Source organism: Pantherophis guttatus, chromosome 18, assembly GCF_059756535.1.
Source record: "Pantherophis guttatus breed Tessera chromosome 18, ASM5975653v1, whole genome shotgun sequence".
NCBI classification, from domain to species: Eukaryota; Metazoa; Chordata; class Lepidosauria; order Squamata; family Colubridae; genus Pantherophis; species Pantherophis guttatus.
The window spans coordinates 1,051,211-1,065,626 of NC_142080.1; the positions used below are offsets into that span (position 1 = coordinate 1,051,211).

At 50.9% G+C, this 14,416-nt stretch overlaps 1 protein-coding gene across 4 annotated transcripts in view; it reads left to right on the forward strand.

Annotated features, from left to right (window-relative positions):
* The window catches only part of CGN (cingulin), a 29,900-nt gene that overhangs the window by 1,668 nt on the left and 13,816 nt on the right, over window positions 1-14,416 (forward strand). For 2 of the 4 annotated variants that reach the window (XM_060694260.2, XM_034425100.3), the window contains exons 2-3: window positions 44-210; window positions 12,954-14,221. In XM_060694260.2, coding sequence (XP_060550243.2) covers window positions 12,983-14,221 — 1,239 coding nt within the window. In that variant the 5' untranslated portion in view covers window positions 44-210; window positions 12,954-12,982. Of the gene's footprint in view, window positions 1-26; window positions 211-1,393; window positions 1,490-12,953; window positions 14,222-14,416 lie in introns of those variants that run through there. The other 2 variants (XM_060694259.2, XM_034425101.3) reach the window with 2 other exon arrangements.

A 14,416-nucleotide genomic window follows, 5' to 3' on the forward strand; every position in this document is an offset into this window, starting at 1 on the left:
GGGGGAGAGCTAACCTTCTCCAATTGCTTTCTGTCCTCTGCAGAAGTTGGAAGACTTCAATGCCAGCCTTTGTCCTGGGTGGATAAGAGATCGGAAAGAAACTGGAGTTTCCTCTTAGAACTGGCATTGTTCTGCAAAGCCGCTGAACTCACAATGGATTCAGGATCTATGCCGCCTTTGTTTCACTTCCCTTACCAAAACTAACAAAAGGTAGGAAGATGCTTTTTTCCTCCAACCCTGAATGAATCCAATTGGAGGTGCCTCCACATCCATCAATCATATACCATCAAGTCACTGTCAACATTGACTAGTTAGACAGACAGACAAAAAGGTACTATTAAGGATCCTCCACTCATGTTTTTCCTCTTACTTGACTTGGAAAACAAATGTAGAAAAAGCAGATAAATCAAATCTCCCACCAAAAACAGTGGGAGAAGCCATCTTTAAGAAGTACATATGACAAAGCCAAACCCTTTTATTTATTTATTTATTTATATTAAATTTATATGTCACCCTCCAGTGGCTCTGCTGGCAGCATGTTCTATTTTCTTCTCCTTGGCAAAGAGAGGTGCTTATGGTGAGAAGTGGGGCACGGGGCTCTCCTTGAGGGATACAATTCTTATCAGAGCTGGAAGCAAGTCCGGTTGTAGTCCAGTGGTTGCTCACTTACTGGGAGCACTGGGCAGTGTCAAACTCCAGAAAAGCCAGGGAAATGGGAGGAAACGGAAGAAATCGAAATATTGTTCATGCTTTCTTACCCGGAGGGGGAAATGGGTGGGGTTGGTTTTGCCTCCAGCTGGGGAATTCTGGGAGTTAAAAGTCGTACCACTCTATAAAGAGTTGCCAAGGTGAAAAGATGTGCTCTAGGCTGTGGACAGTGCTGAGTGGACCATGCACCAGTTGGGCACCATGGATCATGCTGGACTGTGGAAGATGAGCACCATGGACCATGCTGGACCGTGCGCCAGTTGCGCACCGGAGTTGCTGTGCATCCTACTGTTGGCAGCTCCCATCTCTGTAGAGCTAGGAGGATGGAAGCCAGAGTCCCAACTACAGACAGTACAGCTGGGGAGAATGGGACTTGGGATCCCACACAGGATGGAAGCGGAGCCTGACCCTCCGGAAGGGGTGTGGGTGTGTTTGTGTGTTTTGGGGGTCTTTTCTCCACTTTCAATCCCTGCAATGAAGGGGCCGCTTTCCTGCAGCATCTCCCGGGCCCCGTTGCTAGGGAGGCGGCGGCGGCGGCGGCGGCCTCCTCTCCCGGTTGCTAGGGCTCCGGGCCCCGCCCGTCCGGAAGAGAAGCGAAGGCAAGGCTGCGGGGCGTGGCGGAGCGGGAGAGGGGCGTGGCTCGGCGCCGCGGGCTGCGCCAATGGGGAGCGGCGGGGGCGTGGCCGAGGCGCGAGCTCAGGTAACAGGTTGCGCCCGTTCGGGGCGGCGGCCAGAAGCGGAGCGGAGCCAGAGGCGGCGGGTGGGCGAGGAAGCCGGGCGGGTAAGAGGAGGAGGAGGCGGTGGGTGGGTGGGTTTCCCTTCCCTTCTCCCCTTCCCCTTCTCCCCTTCCCCTTCTCCTCCTTCCCCCGGGCTCTGCTGCCTTCCTGGGCTTCCTCCGCCGTCCCGGATAGCGACGGCCGCCCCTTTGAGTGTCCTGCGGGGGGGACGGGCGGACAGGAGAGAGTCCCCCCTCCCTATTGCCCCCCCTCCTCCCCGGGCATCCTCTCTGCAGCGCTGCCCGCTCTTTGCATGCCCTCCCTCCCTCCAGGACTACACCGCCCATTACCCCCGGCCGCACCTTCGGGGCTGCTTCCAGCTGAGCCGGACTGCAGCTCCCATGGTCCGCGCCCGGCAGCCAGGCAGAGAATCCCCCCCCTCCAGCCATCTATCCTCCGAGGAGGGGAGACCCACGCCCTTTCCTTCCTCCATCCCCTCGGGCTGGGGTCGCTTGGCCGGACGCCCCCTCCCCTCCTCTCCCCTCCGGCCGCCGCGCCCCCTCCCCTCCCGCGGGAGCCACGTTGCCTTTGCGAAGGACGAGGAGGCTGGAGGTGGAGGAGCCGCCGCTGAACCTCCCGGGACCCCCTCTGCCCGTTTGGCCCAGCTGGCCCCTCCGCCCCGCCCCGCTTCCCTCGCCTCGAGTCGGCAAGCAGGGCAAAGAAAGGCGGGTAGGACGGGGGCTTCCCAGTCCCACTCCCCCCTTTTGACTGGGTGGGTAAGGGGTCCGAGCTGGCCAGCCCCAGGGAGGGTCCCGGAAAGGCAGGTGGGGGCTTTGGGATCTGTGACCTGCCCAGGAAACGGCCCCACCTTTGCTCAGGGGAGTGAACTCATCTGAATTGAGTGGGATGGGCTTTGGAGTAGTACTCGGGAGGGAGGGAGGGAGGAAGATTGTAGGGGGAAGGAAGGAAGATTGTATTGTAGGGGGAAGGAAGGAAGGAAGGAAAAAGGCAGAAAGAAGGGAAAAGGGAAGGAGGGAATGAAAGAAGGAAGAGAAAAAGAAGAGAAGGAGGATGGAAAGAGAAAAAAGGAAGGAAGGAGGGAATGAAAGAAGGAAGAGAAAAAGAAGGGAAGGAGGATGGAAGAGAAAAAAGGAAGGAAGGAAGGAAGGAAAAAGGCAGAAAGAAGGGAAAAGGGAAAGAGGGAATGAAAGAAGGAAGAGAAAAAGAAGGGAAGGAGGATGGAAAGAGAAAAAAGGAAGGAAGGAAAGATCCATAGTCTTGGCAGGGTCTTAAAAGATTCCCCCAACCCTTGCAGACAGCTTGGATTTCAACCCCCACCATCCCCAGCCAGCCTCCTTCTGAAGTCTCTTTTTCTCTCTCTCTTAAGCCCACCCTTCTGTACCCCAACACACCCAGAGGGGCCTAAATCCTTTAATCCCCGACGGATGCTCTGCTGTTTCTAACCCGATTGTCAGAATCTGCAGCCTTTTAAATACCTTTCTGGGCTTCCCTTCCTCCCCCCCCTCCTCCAACCTTTCTATTCAGCTTCTGGTTTCCTTTTACACCGACAAGGTCAGCCTGGATTGAAACTGGAGTAAAGGGAAAAAACCGCCAATTTCCCTCTGCTTTTGTGCCTGTGTGGTTGTGGTCTCCCGCTGTGACGGGGGCTTAATTGACCCTCCCTGCAAACAGACCTGATTGTTGTCAAATCCTGTTTGCAGACAGGAGAGAGAGACACAAGCACTTAATCATTTCCTGAAGTGGCTGATAAAAAAAAATTGGCTTGTCAAAGGTCAATGATCACCAAAATCCAGGCAGGGTGACTGATACAGAAAGTCCTCGACTTACGGCCGTAATTCCGTTGTTAAGCAAAGCAGCTGTTAAGCGAGTCCTTCTCGATTTTACAACCTTGTACTGCTGCACCTATGAGAAATACATGCTGGCTGCTTAAACACCCGAATCGCAATCGCGTAACTGTGAGGAGGCTGTGACGGCTGTAAGTGTGAGGAATGGGCCGTAAGTCCCTTTTTGCAGCACTGCTGTAACTTTGAACAGTTGCTAACCGAATGGGCATAAGAGCAGGACTGCCTGTATTGATTTTGCACCGCCCTGGAGGGTGGGGGGCTTTGTGGGGGAGAGAGAGGACTCCCCGGGGCCCAGATTTTGAACCAGATGCTTAATTTCCCCCTGGAACTGAAACATTCATCGCTCTTTCCCAATCCTGCATTTCTGAGTCGCCGGCCTTATGGACAGGGAACTAATCTGCGCTCTGCACTTGCTCAGGAGTCCTCTTGTTTATTTTGCCTCCACTGTGGCCATAAACGAAGCCTTGGATTTCCTGCGGCCTCTTTAAAAAGTGTCACCTGAGGAACCTGGGCTCGTTTGGCACACTGTTGCCTGCGCCAGCGACCGCCCACCAGCACCCTTGACACGACCGGTTGTCGGAAGGGTGAATAATGGCCCAGTGAGGGCTGTGGCCACCCGGCTGGCCCTACCAGTTAAGGGCAGGGATGCTGTGGTTCCTTCTGGGTGACACCTGCGTCAAGGTGATGGCGTTGAAAGCTCTTATTTCCGCCCTCTGCTTGAACAAGCCAGCTTCCTTTCTCTTAATGTCCGTTTATTCCTGAACCAAAAAAAGACTTGCCAAAGTTTTAAAACTTTTTTACATCTCTGCTTCAGGAAAAGGGACGAGCGGCTGCAATTCTCGCTGGGTAGATTTTCTTTGAAGGATTATTATTATTATTATTTTCTCCTTTGATAATCCAAAAACGATTTGCTTCCCTTTTGCTTCGGGCCCCTTGAAGTTGGTGCCGCTCCCTGCCTGGTGCTAATTAGGTTTCCCTCTCTCCCCCACCCCTCCCAGACCCCCAGTTTATCTAGGTGGGATTTCTAGAGATTAAATCTGGTCGGGGAATGCGATTTTTCCAGAGGTTGGGTGACCTCTGATCCCAAACCAGCAGAGCCGGGGGTGAGAGACGCCAGAACTGGAATGCGAGATAACCTGGAAAAGACGCAGCCTTCCCACGCTTTTCTGGGAACATTTGGGCTGGTGTGTGTGCGTGTGCCACATTCCTGGTGCTTTGGGCTATGGGTCCGGAGAGGTCATCTAGTTCAACCCTAGTTCTGGGTTAAAGTAAATGTATTGTTTATTGTTTTACTGATTATTGTTTTGTTATTGTTTTGTTGTTATGACTAAAGCATTTTAAAAACAGACTGCCTTTATTCTTAGCGGGTGGAAATAAATATCTGGGAGAATTCCCACTGAATCTAGCCAGGACAGGATTAGAACAGGGGGTTTGATCGTGGTACCTGTTGTTATAAAAACAGAAGAAAAAAATCAAGAATTAATTCTATTTTGCTGGGATAATCGTGGCGAGATAGGAACCAATATTCCTCCTAAACCAACTCCGTTTGTTTGCGTGGCTCTCTCTTGTGAATATAGACTGATTTCTATTGATTCTTTCCCCCCTTTCCTTACCCCCCCCCCTCTGGACCTGTTTGGCTGGTTTTTTTTTTCCTTCTAAGAAAGTTTTGAGTTTGTTGGAAAATACGCTTTAAAAACCTATCCAGCCGCCCGGGCGCTGAAAAGTCCCTGCCAGCTTTTGATTCCTGGTTTTCACGTTGGAACAGCGTGTGACCGCAATAAAGCACTGAAAAAATGTTTTCATTAGAGTACGCTGGCCTCAAAATAACCCCACGTACACACAAGGGAAACGTGGAAGAAAACAGCAGCAGGTTTTACCTCTGTAGAACGACGGGCAGGTGGATTTTGGGGGGAAGGAAACGGCAGAAAAACACCAATAATAGCTCAAGCAACTTCTCTTCCTCAAACTTCAAAATCCTCCAGATAATCTTGATATTTTTTGGGAGAGCCAGGCAGGTTCTTGAGAAAAACTTGTCTCCAGATGTCCCGGTGTGTTGTGAAACGCCAAAGCGAAGTTCCTAAACAACTTAGTTGATCAAGTTGAAAGTGACTGGATTACAGCCTGTTTTCCAACAGATTCTCAACCCATTTCTTTATTTTGGATATATATATATTTTGGGGAGGGGGGCAAATGGAAATTCGAATGCTTACAGGCCTGAGAGTTGAGCCCTCTCCTCCAAGGCAGAGCCTGGGGAAAGTTTTTAGAATTATTTCGTGCGTTTCAGGGCGCTGCGAGGCCTCTTCCGCCTGGCTCTTTCTGGAGCAGTTTCAGTGTTTGCATTCCAGGAGCTGATGATTAACAAGAGCTCTGTTCGCCTTGCCTGGGGAACGGCAAAGTGGAAATGGTTTGGTGATTCAGACCTTGCACCCAACCGGGGTTAGCGGGAGTCCAGGTTGGAAAATGTTACACACGTGAACGCACTCCCCAGCAGTGACTCAACGGGTGGACCTGGGGAAAAAACTGCGCTGTGCAATGTTTTTTGGATCTGGGTTGCATCGAAACATGGATTGCTTTCAGACGTATCCTGCTAAACACCAAGGGAGTTTGTTTTGTTGGGAATTCAGCTCTTTGGCCATTTTTGCAAGCCGCCGTTCAGTGTGAGTGGAAGGTGGTGTGCAGCCAGCCAGCCACGCCCTTTTCTTGCAACTCCAATACATTTTCCACTTCTTTCCTTCCCAAATCTGGAGACTTATCTTTTTTGCGTTATCCCATCCTTGTTGACTACCTAGCCACTCATCTCCTCTTGCAATCCGTCTTTAATAACCCGGGCCACGCCTTGCCGCTCTTATAGCCCTGCTGGTTTTGTTTTCGAAATGAAGTTTCTAGCTCTCATGGAAACTCCCCAAGTCGTGATTCTAACCACTAGGAATTTGGCTTTCTTGGCGCACCGGGTCCGGGAGAGTCACAGGTGTCCTTGGCACTTGGAGGTGCTAGATTTCTCTGGCAAGGAATGCCAGAAGGCGTCACGGCTGTTTACTCGGACTTGCACAAGAGAGGAAAGGTCGTCCCGCCTTACCAGTTCCATTCTGCCTGCTGCACCGGCTGGGTTGGTGAGCTCAGGTGCGGTGTTGGTTTCAAGTTTCTCCAGTGTGACAGAGTCACTCGGCCGGGGCCCTTCCGGCACGGTGGCCGCCATTTCAGGCCTTTGCAATGACGCCGGCCTGCTGGAGGGTCTCCCCAAACATTCCCACGGTACCCTGTTGTGGGAAGAATTCCTTTTCTTATGGAGGGGGCTGCAACCTCGGAAAAACCGATTTTGAATGCAGGTTTTGCTGCAGAACTGGGAGCAAGGCGTGCCAGGTTTCGGCCTGCTATCTTCAAGCAGCGATTTTGCCAAACCTCTGAAAAAAGGCTGAGGGGGGCCTGCGAGTGCGTCTCTCACACACACACACATTGAATATGTACTCAGCGGCAGACCAGCTCACGTAGTTCAGGAATTGGAGACTTGTGAGCCAAAGGAAGCGTTATGCGCGATATAATCATGATTTAGCTTCTGGCGCTCTTTGCCACAAGCCCCCTTAGGCAGTATTTTTTGGAGTGAATTAATGTAGGAGGATTTATTCTTTTTTTATTTTTAAGTTGTTAACCTTAATTAGAGGAATAGAACCTCCAGGTGCAGTAGCAGTGTATCTCGTGCCAGAAGGCAATTTCCTTTCCGAGACTCCTGCTAACTAATGTCTGCTTGTGGGGTTCCCAAAAGCTTTATTCTGGCTATTAAGATACTGGTGTTTTATTTTGAACTCTCTGCATAACTTAAATACATATAATTGAGGCTGAGTGTGTGTGAGAGAAAGGCCCACCCAGGTAGGGGCCCATAAGCAGGACCCCAAATTGCCACAACAGGACCTGTCTGAAGATTGAAATGTCCTGCTGTGGCAATTTGTTTCTCCTTGCATGAGTGGCTTGTGTTAGTGTAGAGGAGTATAATAACAGGCTGTGGCTTATGGGCTTGGGACACCTGGGACTTGTCCCCAGGAGAGGATTGGTTTCCTAGGGTTTTATGCCCCAGAGACTACTTCAGAGGCAACTTTTGACTTTATCTGATATGCAGGCATTTTACAGCACCTTCCGCAACACAACAAAAAGCAAACTCACATTCTTTGCAAATCTTCCTTGTGATTTAGGAACTCTGCCTGAAACTTAGCCAGAGGCTAAGCCAAATGATTCCTGGTTTAATGCTAACCAAGTTTTTAAACCAAAGGGAAACTTTTGCATTGGACTTCATAAAATGCAATGCATGTTGTAGCCAAAGATTGGCCCTCCCAGAAGCCAGCAAACCTTGCCCCCCCTATATGTAACTGATATAACCTGTGAACTCAGATCACATGTAGTTGACACCCCCCCCCCATGCAATGTTCAAGATGGAGGACCAAGCAGAGATCATTCAGTGGCTACTTAAGGCTTTGTGCCTCCAAATGTCATTGTACAAAAAACTTCATAAGTTTTTTTCCAAGAAGGTAGGATATTACTATAATAATTGCTGTTATTCCTGTCAGGAATTCCTTCACACTTCACCCTTATATATCCCCCTCAGGGGTTCCAAAGCCCACCATTTCCAGCCAATTAGGAAGAGACAGCCTCTTCAAATTGTGTAGACATTATATAAATTTTAATAATAAAAGATTCTTCCTGGCCCTGCTTTCCTGGTGGCCTCCTCTCTACCTCTTGAGCATATAGTGACTTCAGCTTTTTATCTCAGGGGCTGCTTCTGCTCTTTCTAAGCTTTGGCCTTCTGGGGTCCCAGTGACTTCAGCCTCAGGGGTTTCTTCCTTCTGTATTTTCCAGGGTCTTCTCTCCTGGTGGTCTCCTTTCCACATTTCAGCTCTTCTCCCCTCAGGCTGTTTCTCCTTTGCTAAGGTAGCTTCAGCTCTTCAGCTTTTCTCCTCCTTCTGGACTGTCCAGGTTCTTCTCCTCAGGGGCCAGCAGTGACTTCAGCTCTTAGTGACTTCAGCTCTTCTTCCCTCCGGCTCTTCCTCTGGGCAATCTGGCCCTTTGCCTCAGCAGTGCCCCCTTTTATACCCTTCTCCTTCAGCTGATTGGTGGCCCAACTCCAGCTTCTCATTGGCTCTTAGCCGGGCCCTTCCATTGGTCCCCTGAGCCCGCTCAAAGCGACCAATGTCCACACGATTTGAGGAGGCCGCCTCTTCCTAATTGGCTGGAAATGGCGGGCTTTGGAACCCCTGAGGGGATTTATAAGGGTGAAGCGTGAAGGCCTCTTCTATTCTCCCTAGCTCTGATTGGCCTTGGAGTCCAACCTTAAAACTGTTCCCCCCTCAGTCCTGACAGGAATAATAGCAATTATTATTATAGTAATAATAATAACAGTTCTTCCTAGCTTCTTGGAAAGAACTCTTACAAAGATTAACCACAGATTTTTTTTTTAAAAAAAGTGGCAGCTGTGATTCTACATTGTGTGTCTAATAATAATAATAATTTATATAATTATAAATTATTGATAAGCTCAGTCCTGACAGAAATAATAGCAATTATAATAATTATTTTCCTAGCTTCTTGGAAAGAACTCTTACAAAGATCAACCACAGATTTTTTTTTTAAAAAATGGCAGCTGTGATGTTGTGTGTCTAATAATAATAATTTATATTATTATAAATTATTGATAAGCTCAGTCCTGACAGAAATAATAGCAATTATAATAATAGTTTTTCCTAGCTTCTTGGAAAAAACTTACAAAGATCAACCACAGATATTTTTTTTTTTAAAGTGGCAGCTGTGATTCCACATTGTTGTGTGTCTAATAATAATAATAGTAATTTATATTATTATAAATTCTTACAATTGATAAGCTGCCCAATTCCTACCCACTCTGGGCGGTGATATAACGTTTATCTTGCTGTATATCAAGATGCATAAAAGCCAAAGGGAAACGGTGACACCCCCATGTTGTGCTCCTCTTCTTCCCAGGGACCTCAGTCAGGCCGGCAGGGGACGATGGGGTTGGTGGTGGCCAGAGAGGCCAGCTGGGCACGGTGCCCAGTCTGCATTGGAGTCTTTTTTTCTCTCCCTTATCTGGCTTTTCCAGCTGTCCTGGCTCAGTCGATGGGAGGAAAGGCAGATTGTCCTCCTTTCAGCCAGGGAAAAATGGCCTCCGGAGGCCTCTGCCCCCCCCCCTTATTCCCCCCCCCCATAGGGATCTGGCCTCTGACCAAGGAAGTTGGACACTGACCAGCCACATCCTGAGCCAGGAACGTCGGGAAAGCAAAGGTGAACGCCGAGTTCGAGTCCAGCTCTCTTCACGCTTTGCATTCAGAGGACCGTTTCCAGAAGGAAGCAAGCATGGCATCATTGCAAGATCTGGGTTGCCCAGCCCTCTGCGATGGCCATGGGAGGGGTAGACTGCTCTTCCCCAGGGAGGCTCCATGCAGCTCTCAAAGCCTGATAGCGACCGATCCTTTTTCAGTGCTCCGGGGTTCGGCCATCCTCCGGCCGGAAGGAAGGGCAGGCCGCTTTTCCACCTGGCTGCAAGCGATGTCTTTTTCCAGCCTGCCTCTCTCGTTAACCTGCTCCTCCTCCTCTGGCTATTGGGCTGTGATGCTCTCCGTCCCTTGGATGATGGGAGTTGTAGTCCAACCAAGCTGGAAAGCAGTGGTTGAAAACAAAGATCTTAGAATAGCCTCATTGACTCTCTCGTCAGTTTTTCAGTTCCTTCCTTCCTTCCTCCCTCTCTCCCTTTCTTTTTCTCTTTTTTCCCTCCTTCCCTCCCTTCTCATTCATATCTTCTTTCCTTCATCCCTCCCTCCCTCCCTTCTTCCACCCTCCCTCCTCCCTTCTTTGCTCCCCTCCCTCCCTCCCTCCCTCCCTCCCTCCCTCCCTTCCTTCCTTCCTTCCTTCCTTCCTTCCTTCCTTCCTTCCTTCCTTCCTTCCTTCCTGTCTCCCTCCCTGCCTCCTTTCATCATTCTCTGATCCAGAAAAAAAAGGCACCCACAAATTTGAAGCATCTCATCATCTTTTCTATCTCTTGTCTCGATCCCCTGTCCTTCTCCCCTCCTTTCTCTCTGAAATCCTTCCTCCTCTCCCAGCTCGGCTGCCCAGCTTGCAGAGCCCCCCCGCCCCCAAGGACTCCGCAGTCCCCCCCCCCTTAGCTCCAGAGATGCTCTGCCATACCCTGCCCCCTTCTCTGGCTCCAGCTGACCGGCTGCCCATGGGCTGGGGGTGGGGGCTATTGCCTCTCTGCCTCCTCCTCCCTGCCTCCATCCTTGCTCTCACCTCTTGTTTCCTCCTGGGGAATCTTCTCATTCTACGCTTTTCTCCAGGAGTGGAAGCTTCTGTGTTTCGTTGGGGGGGTGGGGGGTGGAGGTTGAGGGGAAGGCTGTGGTCAGGCGTCCGGTCTGCAAAGGGGAGACCGGAGAGGGGGGGCAGAAGGGGCAGGCAGAAGCCAATCCAGCCGCACGCAAGGGCAGCTCGGCCACCTTGATGGTGGTTGCATCATATTGGGGGAAAGAAGAAAAAGTCAGAGCTGAGAGCTGGCCCTGCAAACTTCTAGCCCCCCAATGCCGAGCCTGCTGACGTCCCTCCTTTGACGAAGGCTCCCTCCCTCCCTCCCTCCCACCCTCCCACCCCGAATCACAACTCTTTCCTGAATGCTTCTCTGTGCTGCACCAGCCGCAGTGAGTACGGAGCCTTGGGTCGATGGAGAGATGCCGGGGTTTCTGTGTTTCTCTTGTGTGCGCGCGAGTGTGAACGGATCAAAGTGGGTTTCCAGCATGATGTTCTTGGAGAAGCCCAGGGGGCTCTGTGGCTGTGGGGAGGGGGCGCTCAGTCTGACAGTTGAAACAGCATTGCAGAATCTCTTTCTCCTCCTCTCTCTCTCTCTCTCTCTCTCTTTTTCTTACTCTCTCTCCGCTCTCTCTCCTTCTCCTTCTCCTTCCTGAGTCTTCGGAGAGGGACGGCATATAAATTACATTAATTAAATTAAATTAATTCTCTCTTTCTTCTTCTCTCTCTCTCTCTCCTCTCTCTTTTTCCTTCTCTCTCTATTTTTCTCCTTCCCTCTCCTTCTCTCTTCTCTCCTCTCTCTTTTTCCTTCTCTCTCTTTCTCTTCTCTCTCTCTTTCCTTCTCTCTCTCTGTCTCCTCTCTCTTTTTTTCCTCCTCCCTCTCCCTCTCTGTCTCTCTCCTCTCTTTCTTCTTCTCTCTCTCTCTCCTCTCTCTTTTTCTTTCTCTCTTTTTCTCCTTTTCCTTCTCTCTCTTTCTCCTTCTCCTTTTCTCTTTTTCCTTCTCTCTCTCTCTCCCCTATCTCTCTTCTTCTCTCTCTCTTCCCTTCTCTCTCTCTATGCTCCCTCTCCCTCTCTGTCTCTCTCCTCTCTTTCTTCTTCTCTCTCTCTCCTCCCTCTCTCTTTCTCCTTCTCTCTCTCTCCTCCCTCTCTCTTTCTCCTTCTCTCTCACTCCGGATTGCGGGGTGCTGTAATGCCTTCTGCAGGATTGTGCAGTCCTGTATCCTCAGCTTTCCTTCCTCTTCCTCCTCCTGCTGTGCATGTCGAGGTCCCCGGCCCCTTCCCCTCCCTCCCCTTTGGCGCCACCGTTATGATGATGACGGCTCTGCCGAATTACGCTGAACGAGACCAACCCTGCGCCAGTTAAAACGTGGGGTCCCTGGTGGGACATGCAGCGAGCCGAAACTTCCCGTAAAACTGGCAGGGGGGGACGCCAATATAATTAACGGTAATAATGCAAGAAAAATAAGCAAGAAGCAGCGTTGCTCTCGCTGCCAGGGGTTGAGAGCCAAGTTTTCCCACTAGACGGGGTCTTGGATCCCTCGGCTGAAAAGAAAATTGGCAGCCCCTCCAGAGCATCCCAAGTGAGGGAAGCGATTGTGTTTGCCGTGCCTTTACTCCTCACGCCTCCTTGCACGCCAGGTGTGTGTAGATTCCAAAAAGCCGCCTTGCAGCTTTTTCGCTTGTGAAAAGCTGGACGTGAACCTGAGTGAAATAGTTGTTGCCTCTCCTTTTGTGGGTTATTTCGGTTCCTATTTCTAATGTTTGTGTGTAGGTGTGCAAGGAAGGCCTTGAGAGATGGAGACGCAGCCCGATAAGAGACGGCTGAGCCCACAACAACACAACACGGGCAGAGAAAGACACTTAGAAGGGACCCTCCCTAGTTTCTCAGGATGTATAGGAGACGGTGGGAGATTCGTACGTTCAAACCTGCAGGATTCTGATAAATGGAGCTTTATCATCAAGTAGAATTAGCTTATTTGGTCATATGTCAGTGAAAACTCAACCATCCAGGCCAAAAGTATCTTAAAAAGGTTTAAAGTCATGAAAACTGGACTGAAGTTTATCGTACCTGGTTAGGTTTCTGTCCGATGGTAAGGTTGAGAGTTTGGGATGTAGAAGCCGTGTTATCAGGGTTCCAAGTTTTTTATTTCAGACTTTCCCCTTCTGCCCTGTGAGCTTTGGAGAAGGAGCCGTGTTCCCCTCCAAGCTTTGTGACTAAATGTGTGTAATGTTGTGTGTGTTAAATAATTATCAGTCTTTCCACCTCACCCCCCCACCCCAAATGTCCGCAATAACTTTCTTTGCCGCTCTGCAATGCAGAACAGAGCAGCTTCATCCCCTGACTGTCGTCTTCACCTTCTCCCCCGTTCAGGATCCTTCGAGACCCCAGACTTGTGGAGAATGGACCATTCTGTGAATGGCACCCTAGCCGAGAAGCACAGCCCCATAGATTACGGAGTCCAGATCCGGTTCATCGATGACCTGAAGGAGCCCAGGAAATCCCAAAAAGTCCGCACCAAGGCAGCCAAGCCGGGTTCCTACGGTGTCGCGGTGCGAGTTCAGGGTATCGACGGTCAACCTTTCGTGGTCCTGAACAGCGGCGAAAAAGGAGGCGATTCCTTCGGGGTACAGATCAAAGGAGGAAACAAATATGGAAGGCCAGCTCAGAACCAGACTTCTGAGGAGACCTTTCCGGGCTCTCCCAGGACGGGGTCTTCCTCCAAGGACATTTCGGGGTCCATCAGCTCCGACTCGGATCTTCCCGAAAATCCTTACGGGGTGAAACCTTCTCGATACGGATCTCAGTACAGCACCTCGGACGAGGAACCGGGTCTCCAACGAGTGCCCCAAGCGGATAGCTTGGATGGGATTCGCGTGTCTCGTAGCAACCATGCCTCTGCTGCCCATGGTGGCTATCGGACCCTGCCCCACAAAAAATCCATGGGGCAACAGCACCTGCGGCGCACTCAGTCCCACAGTTCTTTGCTTGATCCTGAGCCAAGCGATCCTCAAGAGACGAGCCACTCTCGAACTCATAACTCGGGTTGTATTTCCCAGTCCTCCCCTTCAGGCATCCCAGAAAGGGGTACTGGTGCCCGTAATCCCTCTCCCCCCAGGCTCCCCAACCGTAGGGAACCCACAGCCACTAACTTCTCTGGTTTGCGACCGGTCCCCAAGCCCGTGTCCTCAGACACGGACTCGCCTGAGATGACCCAATCGGTACGGACCAACAACGGCGACATCGACACGAAGCCTCTGTCCTCCGTGGACTCCTTGATCCACAAATTTGATGGAAAGGCTCCCCCGAGGGGCCGAGCTTCCCGCAGGACCCGGGCCTCCCCCGAGAGCCATCAGCGCTCACGGAGCCTCGACGGGAGGAGCGCTTACCACGATACGGCCGACGGCCGAGAACGAGAGATCGACAGGCATCATCATCCAGGACATTTGAAAGAGGTAGCGCAATCCTCGGCGACTAAGCCGCTCATTTCGGCCAACGCCCCGGGCAGCCGGGGAGCCTCTGCTCAAGCAATGAAGGAGAAGGAAGTAGACAAATCTAAGATGATCCAGGATTGGGTCAACAAGAGTCTGGAGGAGCCCGGGACGGAAAAACAGACGAGAAAAATCCAGTCTGATTTGCAGGTAATTTTCTGAAGATCTTTGTTAGACTCTCAATTTCCCTATCAGTCCTGGGTCTGGTGGGAAAACCACAATCCTTTTGACGATGGGACTTGTAGTCCAGTAGTATCTTTGCCATCCCTTCTCTCTGGCTGGACGCCAGTAAGGTTACTACAGGGAGAAGGTCTTTTTTCTTAGCACATACAGTGGTCGCTAAAA